Source organism: Berghia stephanieae, chromosome 1, assembly GCF_034508935.2.
Source record: "Berghia stephanieae isolate SIO BIC M18660-M18661 chromosome 1, UCSD_Bste_1.3, whole genome shotgun sequence".
Classification (NCBI taxonomy): Eukaryota; Metazoa; Mollusca; class Gastropoda; order Nudibranchia; family Aeolidiidae; genus Berghia; species Berghia stephanieae.
This window is the reverse complement of record NC_088360.1, coordinates 124298657-124310546: the sequence shown is the minus strand read 5'-3', so window position 1 is coordinate 124310546 and position 11890 is coordinate 124298657. Positions and strand designations below refer to the sequence as shown.

Here is an 11890-nt window from a genome sequence, read left to right as displayed (position 1 = left end):
TCCAGATGCAATTTCCGTATTCTAGAATTGGTCGAACGAGCGATTTATACAAATATAAAAATGTGGTTTTATCAAGACTTATAAAGGTTCTTATATATTATTCCCATCATTCTGATTGCACGGCTTACACAATTATCTATATGTAAATCAAAATTCAAATGTGAATCAAAAGTAACTCCCACATCCTTTTCATAAGGCACAACGGAAAGTAGATTTGACATAGAAGTATCGGTAAAATAATTATGACATGGATTATTTTTTCCTATATGTAATACTTTACATTTCGAAACATTAAAATCCAAATGCCATGTTGTAGACCATTTGAAAAGTGAAAATATATCATTTTGTAGAATGTTATGATGTTCAGTTGTACTATAGATCTTTGTATCGTCTGCAAACAGTTTGCAGGCTGAATTTATGCCACATGGTCAATCATTTATATATAAAAGAAATAAAAGTGGTCCCAATACGCTTCCTTGGGGTACACCGCTAATTACATTCTTAAAATCCGACCCCACACCATTGACAATGACCCTTTGTATTCGATTATTAAGAAAGTCTTTAATCCAGTTAAAGATATTCCCTTTAAATCCATATGTTTTTAGTTTAATGAATAATCTCTCATGAGGTACAGAATCAAAAGCCTTGCGGAAATCAAGATAAACAACATCAATGCATTGATCACGATCAATTAACTTAGTAAAATCCTCCATCACCTGTAAAAGTTGAGTAATGCATGATCTCTTTGATATAAAACCATGCTGGTTATCGTTTAGCATCGTATGACTTTCAAGAAAGTCCATTATTCGGTCTTTCAAGATAGACTCCATAACCTTACAGAGTATGCATGTTAAGCTGATGGGTCTATAGTTTGCAGCATCTAGTTTGCTTCCCTTTTTATGAATGGCAGTAACATTGGCTTGTTTCCATTCAATGGGTAAGGTACCAGATTCAAGAGACTTATTATATATTGTTGATAGCGGCTGTGATATTTCAAAGGCCATTTCTTTCAGTAAACGGGGATGAAGGGAATCGGGTCCCATGCTTTTAGTCACGTCTAAATTCGACAATTTTGCAAGTATGTCTTCTTGTGTAATATAAAAATCGGGGACGTTTAATTGATTTGTAACATTGAACGTTGGTATATTTGTAGTGTCTTCTTGAACAAACACAGATGAAAAATAATTATTTAAAACATTAGTTATCTATATCCGAAGTAACTTTGGTACCATCATCTTTCAGTAAAACACTAACACCTGGTTTTCTTTTCAACTTTCTGTTTACGTATCTCCAAAAGCCTTTCGGACTACTCTTACATTCGTGTGCCAATGTACATTCATACGTTTTCACAGCATTTTGAATCGTGTATTTGGTATTATTTCTAACCTTGACATAATTATGAAAATTATCTGTTGTAGGATACTTTTTGAATTTCTTATACAATTTATGTTTCTTATTAATTGTACGTTTAACGTTTTTTTGTCCACCACAATGGTTTATTAGAACTATTTTTTTTGTTACATCTTAATGGAATGTGTTTAGATTCTATACATTTTAGTTTGTTTTTAAAAAACAACCACGCTTCATTCACACCGTAGCCTTCAAGAGTATCCCAATTCAAGGCATTTAGGTCTTCTCTACAAGAGTTGTAATTACCTTTGAAATAATCAAAATAAACATGTGAAGGATGTTTGGCGGATGAAAGATTTAACGAATAAGAAGTGAGTCATGATCACTTTTACCCACCGAAGGCAAATGGTCAATGTTATTAATCCAATAATCATCGTTACATATTACCAAGTCGAGTATATTACTAGTTTGATTCAGTCGGTGTCTCGTAGGCTGTGTCACCAGCTGAATAAAGAAAGCATCCCTAATTGCCTCGACAAATAGATAGTCGGGAAAAGTTAGACATGGTTCTGTCCATTTAATGTTAGGAAAATTATAATCTCCGACAATGATCACGCAATCAAATTTCATTCTACCTACTGACTGTAAGGTTTCTTTTATATCCCTAATGAAAGTTAATTTGTCTGAATTATGAGACCTATATATATTTCCTACAAGTATGTGTAAATTATTATATTCAAAATCACACCATACACTTTCACTAATTATAGGATGATCAAAAGAGAATATATTGGCATTAACACAATCCAAAACATAGATAGCAACACCCCGACTTGGGTAATCATTCAAAATTAAGTTATACCCATCGATAAAAAATTCAATTTCTAAATCAATCTCAAGTTCAATTTTTGGCATAATTTCAGTAAGACATATTATCATGGGATTATGTTTCTGTATCATACATGTTAATTCTGATCGTTTGTTAAGTAAGCTATCGACATTAGAATATAATACAACAAAATCATAATTTGACAAAGGAAGATGAAAAGGCACATTTGTTGAGGTGTCACTATCAGGTGTTCCAGACAGGTCTGTGATAAGTCATTGGTCTGAGTTTTGTCGTGTCGATTTAAGGCGTCTTGAATGAAATTCTCGTCCCCCGGGACTGTAATAGGTTTTGCGTTGGGTTTGGTGATGGTCTATCTGGCGTTGTGATGGTAGAGGGGTTGTCGACGTGATGCGCATTTGGTCTTCAGTCTGTTTAATTGTACGAATTCGAGGGCTGGGCGTGTCGGCGCCAGTTGATTGTATTTGGGCATCGAGGGGACTGTCTGGATCCAACCTCAGTCTCACACCATAGATGGTTACTGCCATGACTTGTCCGTTCATTGACCATGTCGAGTCAATCCTTTCGTCATTTTTTGCTGCTTTGAGCAGATTGAAATTCTTCTGCGTTAAGTCTTCAAATATTGAAATGCCCGAGCCTTTTAACTTTTTTTCTGGCCTTGAGCACCATATCACGATCCAATCGCCTGACAAATTTGATAATTATTGGCCTGGGTCGATTTGTTTTCGTTCTCCCAGTACGGTGTAAAGTGTCAATTCCGGTGATGTCAATTTGAGTTTCTAATCTATTGAATAAATCCAGAACGAGTAAGAGGCAGTCATCGGTGGTTTCGTTTGTTTTTTTTTGGATTCCAAAAATGCGGAGGGAATTTCTCCTCGAATAGGTTTCTAATTCGTTGTTTCGTTTTTCGGTCATTTCAACTTGTTTTTTTAGATTTATGTTGATCATTTTCATTTCCATTATTTCATCTTTATTTTGTTGTAATTCATGTTTTAATTGAGAGTAATCACGATCTGTTTTCAATATATGATCTATCGCTGCGTTGATTAAAATTCCAAACGTTCTGAAAGTGTATTAATTGATTAATTAATTATTTGTATTTTCTTGGCATTTATCAAATGCTCATATTTTCTTATATATTTATCAGGGATTTATCTAATCATTCTAACCTTTTTCCAAATTGATGGTGGTTGTGCTGAAAACTTGATCCAGCATGCGTTCTGCTTTTGTCGTCACTATCATGATGTTTAATTGATAAGCTCCTGTTATAAGATGAAATAAAGAATGGGCAAATGAAACATCAAGACGGAGAAAACATGTGAATTGAAGTTGCTATGTTTTTTATTTTACCAGAATAGAAATATAGAATAATGGACGACCATATTTCAAATCTTCCCCCCCCCCTCCAATCGACACAATATAAATCTATAGTTGATCAGTACCGTTTTGAGTTTAAATGGTTCTTGTAAAAATATAAATATTTTCTGCTATCTAATTCATAATCAGTTGATGTCGGGGATTTCATGACATTTTGATTAAAGTTGAAGATTTTGATTATTAATGCAAAAAACCTTTTATATTGATATTTTAATTATTTTTTATTTACAATCTTTAATTCTAGATTTCTTGTTTAAAACGATCGTTTTGTTTTCAATTTTGAAAGCTTTTTTGATTCATTCAATTAAACAAGTCAGTTGTGCTTCTGTGTCTTATATTTGAACTGATTCAATTTCACTGCTTCAGGATGATTTCCACAGAGAGAGTATTATCACATTTTAGTGGCAAAAGTTGACGGTTTTTAAAGTCTTTTTTGATTATCTTAAATGTTAATGAAAAAACACCGACTATACCTATTACAAATTCTGAAATCTGTTTCCATCCCGATAACCTCTCGATAAATTATTCTTACCGTTTGCCCCCGAAAGTGTGACTAAAGCTTCCTCCATAACTAGTTCCTCCTGTACTGCTGTGTTCAACATGACCTTCTGATTTGGTATTTCCGTCTTTGGATGTGTGCTCTACTCCACCTCCCACGTGTGTTCCGCCATTGCTGTCTTTCTCGGCGTGACCGTGAACGGTTGTCTGTCTGGAAACAAAATATGGATGAGGGATACATAATCACGTATTACAAAATCAGTAAAAATATACTGTAACATGTCGATAGATAACCATCAGTTTAGGTAATGGAAGATGAAAATAACTAAGGACACACTTTGATTATACACTTATCTTTAAAGTTCTATACGTATTCACCTAGTGATGATGTATGTTTAATTTCCAGAACTTTTCAAAAAAGAAAACTACAACCAAACAAAGACAAACAGTAAAAGGAACACCCCCCCCCCCCCAAATAAAAAAAACCAACAAAACAACCAAAAACTAAAAAATAAATATAAAGAACAACTAAACAAAAACATAAAAAGAAAGAAAAAGGAAAGAAAAGAAAACAACAATAAGAACATCAAAGAAGAAACCACAAACAGATCATAAACATAATACTCACCTTCTCTGCATTTCCATAACAGCTTTTTCTAACTCAGCCAGCCGTTTCCCAAACGTGTGAGTGACAGTTAATCCACCACTGTTACCTCCACTAGAATTATGGTCGAATCCTCCAGACACAGTAGTCTTACTTCCACCTTGGTGAGACCAGGTATGACTTGCGTGGACCCCATAGCTGGTACCACCAGGTCTACTGTGATCGACGTGGGCCCCGACAGAATTTCCACCTGAATTGTGAGTAACACTTCCACCGACATGAGTTCCACTGCCGTCTTTGTTAGCGTGTCCTTCTACTGTTGTACCTCTTTTGTTGACCTCGCTGTTTTGGGGAAAATACAAGGTGGTTCAATTAAAAGCAAATATTATAATCAGGAAGACAATCAGAAGATGCATTGATATGCGTGAACGATTCAATATTTTTGAAAAATACTTTTGAAGAACGCTGCTATTATTCATCAAATTTGTTGTGCTTCAATGTGATATTTACCAACAAGTTCATATTCGCTGCGTTAGGATGATTTCCACATGGATAATATTTTCACAATGCAGTTGCATAAATAAACTTATTGTTTAATCTTGGATAGAATAATCTTTAAAGTAAAAAAAAAACAAAACAAAACAACAACGCCCACTATACTGCCAAGTCTAAATCACGTCTATATAATTAAATTTTCTTGATAAATTATTCTTACCGTTTTCCCCCGAATGTGTGACTAAAGCTTCCTCCATAACTAGTTCCTCCTGTACTGCTGTGTTCAACATGACCTTCTGATTTGGTATTTCCGTCTTTGGATGTGTGCTCTACTCCACCTCCCACGTGTGTTCCGCCATTGCTGTCTTTCTCGGCGTGACCGTGAACGGTTGTCTGTCTGGAAACAAAATATGGAAGAGGGATATATAATCACTTATTACAAAATCAGTAAAAATATACTGCAACATGTCGGTAGATAACCATCAGTTTAGGTAATGGAAGATGAAAATGACTAAGGACACACTTTGAGTATACAATTATCTTTAAAGTTCTATACGTATTTACCTCGTGATGATGAATGTTTAATTTCCCGAAATTAAAAAAACAACAACACTACAACCAAAGACAGACAGTAAAAAGAGCCCCCCCCCCAAAAAAAAAAAAAAAAAAAAAAAAAAAAAAATAACACACACCCAAAAAAAATAATCAACAACAGCCAAAACCAAAAAAATAAATAAAAACAACAATACAAAAACAGAAAAAGAGAGCAAAAGAAAAGAAAAGAAAACAACAATAAGAAACATCAAAGAAGAAACCACAAACAGGCCAAAAACAAAATATTCACCTTCTCTGCATTTTCATAACACTTTTCTAATACTCAGCCAACCGTTTCCCAAACGTGTGAGTGACAGTAAATCCACCACTGTTACCTCCACTAGAATTATGGTCGAATCCTCCAGACACAGTAGTCTTGCTTCCACCCTTGTGGGACCAGGTATGACTTGCATGGACCCCATAGCTGGTACCACCAGGTTTGCTCTGATCGACGTGGGCTCCGACAGAATTTCCACCCGACTTGTGAGTAACACTTCCTCCATAACTAGTTCCTCCTGTACTGCTGTGTTCAACATGACCTTCTGATTTGGTATTTCCGTCTTTGGAGGTGTGCTCTACTCCACCTCCCACGTGTGTTCCGCCATTGCTGTCTTTCTCGGCGTGACCGTGAACGGTTGTCTGTCTGGAAACAAAATATGGATGAGGGATACATAATCACGTATTACAAAATCAGTAAAAATATACTGTAACATGTCGATAGATAACCATCAGTTTAGGTAATGGAAGATGAAAATGACTAAGGGCACACTTTGAGTATACACTTATCTTTAAAGTTCTATACGTATTTACCTCGTGATGATGAATGTTTAACTTCCCGAAATTAAAAAAAAAGAACACTACAACCAAAGACAGACAGTAAAAAGAGCCCCCCCCCCCCCCCCAAGAAAAAAACAACAAAAAAAAAAAAAACAAAAAACAAAAAAACAACAACAACCAAAACCAAAAAAAAAAAGTAAAGACAACAACAACAAAACAAAAACAGAAAAAGAGAGAAAAAGAAAAGAAAAAAAAAAAACAACAATAAGAGCCACCAAACAAGAAACCACAAACAGACCATAAACAAAATACTCACCTTCTCTGCATTTCCATAACAGCTTTTTCTAACTCAGCCAGCCGTTTCCCAAACGTGTGAGTGACAGTTAATCCACCACTGTTACCTCCACTAGAATTATGGTCGAATCCTCCAGACACAGTAGTCTTGCTTCCACCTTGGTGAGACCAGGTATGACTTGCGTGGACCCCATAGCTAGTACCACCAGGTCTGCTGTGATCGACGTGGGCCCCGACAGAATTTCCACCTGAATTGTGAGTAACACTTCCACCCACATGAGATCCACTGCCGTCTTTGTTAGCGTGTCCTTCTACTGTTGTACTTCTTTTGATGACCTCGCTGTTTTGGGGAAAACACAAGGAGGTTTAATTAGAAGCAAATATTATAATCAGGAGGACAATCAGGAGATGCATTGAAATGCATGAACGATTCAATCTTTTTGAAAAATACTTTTGAAGAAAGCTGCTATGATTCATCAAATTTGTTGTGCTTCAATGTGTTATTTACCAACAAGTTCATATTCACTGGGTTAGGATGATTTCTACTGGGATAATATTATCACAATGCAGTGGCATAAATAAACTTGTTGTTTAATCTTGGATAGATTAAGCTTTAAAGTAAAAAAAAAAGGACAACAACGCCCACTATACTGCCAAGTCTAAATCACGTCTATATAATTAAATTTTCTTGATAAATTATTCTTACCGTTTTCCCCCGAATGTGTGACTAAAGCTTCCTCCATAACTGGTTCCTCCTGTACTGCTGTGTTCAACATGACCTTCTGATTTGGTATTTCCGTCTTTGGATGTGTGCTCTACTCCACCTCCCACGTGTGTTCCGCCATTGCTGTCTTTCTCGGCGTGACCGTGAACGGTTGTCTGTCTGGAAACAAAATATGGATGAAGGATACATAATCACGTATTACAAAATCTGTAAAAACATACTGCAACATGTTGGTAGATAACCATCAGTTTAGATAATGAAAGATGATAATGACTAACGACACACTTTGAGTATACACTTATCTTTAAAGTTCTATACGTATTTACCTCGTGATGATGAATGTTTAATTTCCAGAACTTTTCAAAAAAGAAAACTACAACCAAACAAAGACAAACAGTAAAAGGAACACCCCCCCCCCCAAAAAAAAAAAAAAAAAACCCAACAAAAACGACAACAAAACAACCAAAAACTAAAAAATAAATAAAAAGAACAACTAAACAAAAACATAAATAGAAAGAAAAAGAAATGAAAAGAAAACAACAATAAGAACATCAAAGAAGAAACCACAAACAGATCATAAACAAAATACTCACCTTCTCTGCATTTCCATAACAGCTTTTTCTAACTCAGCCAACCGTTTCCCAAACGTGTGAGTGACAGTAAATCCACCACTGTTACCTCCTCTAGAATTATGGTGGAATCCTCCAGACAAAGTAGTCTTGCTTCCACCCTTGTGGGACCAGGTATGACTTGCGTGGACCCCATAGCTGGTACCACCAGGCCTGCTGTGATCGACGTGGGCCCCGACAGAATTTCCACCCGACTTGTGAGTAACACTTCCACCCACATGAGTTCCACTCCTGTCTTTGTTAGCGTGTCCTTCTACTGTTGTAGAGCTGTGGGCACTGGTTTTAAGAGGATGCAATTTGTATTAATAGACCACCAGATAAGCTTATCAAATATAATAAAATTGTCTCTTTTTATGATTTTACCAATATGTCTGCTATTGCTAATCTCGTCTACTTTTAATGAGACTAATTTTTTTTGGAGTCCAAAACATTACATCTAAATATATTTTTTGCCAAATTTTCACGAAAAGAATGGACTTTTGTAGAGATTTTTTTTTTTTTACTGGAACGGAATCTTTTTTAAATCAACGGCCTTCTCATGCAATATTTTTCACGGAAATTGAGACAGGATACTGATCATCTGCTTGCATTTCTTTTTGTGTTTTGTTTTTGGACTAAAGTTAGATAGAAAAAGCAACCAATAATCTACTTGAAAGAAACCGAATTGAGCGGCGCGAATTGAAATAATGACAATCCCCTTTATATAAATCGACTTTGCAATGGTTGTAAAATGACGTATAACAATACAAAATAATATATTTTGTTACAAGTGCTCGGTGCCTTTTCTCGAAACAACACCAAGCGACGGTGGAAGGGGTCAATGACTGGGTGATTATAATATTAGGCACTTGATACACATTGAGATACATGAGTCAGTAGGTGTGAATAAAAACATGGCCATATGCAATGCAGATAGTGGAGGAGTGCTACCACAACAAGGACTTTGACAGGCGACTAGTTCTGTCTGAAATGTAACATTTAGGGAATGAATGAACCCTGAAGCGTACTGAGTATGGTGAATCTGGAATAACTCACTATGCATGATAATTAGTATTTATGTTTTATTTAATGAAAATAACTCAGATTTGCAAGCCGATGTAGGATTCAGTTATCGCAGTAATGTCTACTCATTATATATATATATATATATATATATATATATATATATATATATATATATAAAAACTTGAGCATTAATATGGCGCAACATCCCCTAGACGTGTTCAAAGCGCTTCTCAATAGGTCCCTAGCCAAGACCAACACTTAACGTATGGGACGAAACATGACGCTTATTTCACTCGCAGGCTTGTTTCGTTTATTTTTATCACCAGGCCTGCTTGTGTCATGGACAACGATGTTAACGGCCAGGTACTCATTTTACACCTAACTACGGGTAGAGGAGGTGATTAAATAACATCTTCCAAGGCTTCAACTATGCGCCCCTCAGAGCGGGGATCGAACCATAGACCTACCAGTCCAAAAGCGAGTGTCAAACCACATGACCACTTGTGCACACACGCATATATATATAAATATATATATATATATATATATATATATATATATATATATGGAGAGAGAGAGAGGGAGAGAGAGAGAGAGAGAGAGAGAGAGAGAGAGAGAGAGAGAGAGAGAGAGAGTGTGCGCTTGGCTAAGAAGCTCACAACATTGCCATCCGGAAGTATAACGGACCAACACACAAAACTATGTCTAACCATGAACTTTTATAGTCTGGTTAATACAGATAAGTGAGAATTACTCATAAACGTGGAATGCAGAAAACAAGAACAAAGACCCGAGTGACGTCAACTTCATTCTCTCTCTCTCTCTCTCTCTCTTTCTCTCTCTCTCTCTCTCCCTCTCTCTCTCTCTCTCTCTCTCTCTCTCTCTATATATATATATATATATATATATATATATATATATATATATATATATATATTTATCTATTTCTCTATATCTCTCTCTACCAACCTATCTATCTATCTATCTATCTATCTATCTATCTATCTATCTATCTATCTATCTATCTATCTATCTATCTATCTATCTATCTATCGATCTATCTATCTATCTATCTATCTGTATAGATTGAGTGAATATTTGAAATATAAGAGTGTCAATACATAGGTTAACTTACTTGTGTGATGTGTGGCTACGACCTTTGCCTCCGTGCTTCTGAGAGTAATGATGATCAGAAAACCTGGCCTATTGCGAAAAACAATAGAAAAAAATGGTTAAAAAAAAGACAATAGAAATAGTTTTTTAAAAGCTGAATTAAAGAGGGGATTTAAGATTATTTGGATTATGTAAGTAAAAAAGTTGTTCTTTTAAAATTAAGTCCTATCAGTTCTTTGAACCTAAGGATCTGTTTTCTTCACAATCATGTTAAACTTAAACAATTCATTTAATGTCGGAGTTTTTCTTGTATGAGTAATATTTATTTTATAAACAAAGTCAACGATATATATATATATATATATATATATATATATATATATATATATATATATATATATATAATATATTACATTTTATAAATGTTGGTAAACACTATCATTTCATTTTTAGAAAATTTTAACTTTCTTTCTGAAATATTTCGCATGTGAAAATTTACATTGATACTGAAAATCACTTAGCTCTAGCTTTACCGTCTCTGAACAAATGCAAAATGTCCTTAAAATGAACAATGAAAGTGATTTTAAACGCAGCAACTTTTAACTTACCCAAGTCAAGGCAAAGCAGCATGTTACGAAAATTAGAAGTTTCATTTTGATTTTCTCTCTAAGACAGTTCTTGATTCGAGTCACACAGGAAGGGTAGTTTGATGTGAAAGACAGGCGTTGAGCTCAATTTATATTGTATTCATTTTTATCCTGGACGTTTGAGAAATAGACAGGTGTTTTAAATGGCGTCGCAATTGACGCATTTTGTTTTTGTCCGAATTGATGACCTAAACAAAAAGATTAGCCTATTGACGGTTATAATATTGGTAAAAATAGTCATTCAAGAATGCAACAAGTGTATCCTGTTTCTTTAGATAAACCATCTTGTAAGAGATAAGGATGGCATCGTTAAGGCTATTTGCACAAGTCAAGGGAATCATTGGTCATTAAATCTTTAACATCCGTTAATTTTTAATATATGCGCAATTAATTTTAGGCTAGCTCTATTCAGTATCTGATACTGAATAGTAGTTTTGCAGTATTCAGTATCTGATACTGAATAATGATTTATACTATTAAGTATATACGATGTTTCTTCCGAAATAAGCAGAAACCCGACAAAGTTATGAGAAGTAGGCAGCTGTGGGAAGTGAATCTGGGACTAAGGGAAGTGTACACCAGTAGGGAGTGAACCTAAGACTGGGTTTCGGTGGGTTTAGGGGGTAGGGGGGGGGGTTACGAAACCCCCGAAACCCGACAATATGCGGCAAAGTTATGGAAAGTAAGCAAACAGTGAAGAGTGAACCTGAGACTCAAGGAAGTGTACACCAGTGAGGCGTGAACCTGAGACTATGGTTTTCGGCGGGTTTCAGCGAATTTCATATAAAAGCAATTACTTTTTTACGAAACCCGACGAAACCTGGCAATATCTCTGACAAGTTGTGTGAAGTAGGCAACAGTGAGGGGTGAACCTGAGATTCAGGGAAGTGTACACCAGTGGGGAGTGAACCTGGGACTCTCGGTTTCGTAAAAAAG

General features: G+C 35.4%; 1 protein-coding gene across 3 annotated transcripts in view; it reads right to left on the bottom strand.

The window, feature by feature from the left end:
• The window catches only part of LOC144963005 (uncharacterized), a 14802-nt gene extending 3739 nt beyond the window's left edge, over positions 1–11063 (bottom strand). The window contains exons 1-7 of one of the 3 annotated variants that reach the window (XM_078896532.1): positions 10916–11063; positions 10330–10397; positions 8154–8465; positions 7543–7719; positions 6859–7176; positions 6016–6408; positions 5430–5568 (exon numbers count right to left, since the gene is read on the bottom strand). In XM_078896532.1, coding sequence (XP_078752658.1) covers positions 6042–6408; positions 6859–7176; positions 7543–7719; positions 8154–8465; positions 10330–10397; positions 10916–10960 — 1287 coding nt within the window. In that variant the 5' untranslated portion in view covers positions 10961–11063 and the 3' untranslated portion in view covers positions 5430–5568; positions 6016–6041. Of the gene's footprint in view, positions 1–3366; positions 3460–4106; positions 4284–4700; positions 5019–5391; positions 5569–6015; positions 6409–6858; positions 7177–7542; positions 7720–8153; positions 8466–10329; positions 10398–10915 lie in introns of those variants that run through there. The other 2 variants (XM_078896531.1, XM_078896530.1) reach the window with 2 other exon arrangements.
• Between the last annotated feature and the right edge of the window lie 827 nt (positions 11064–11890).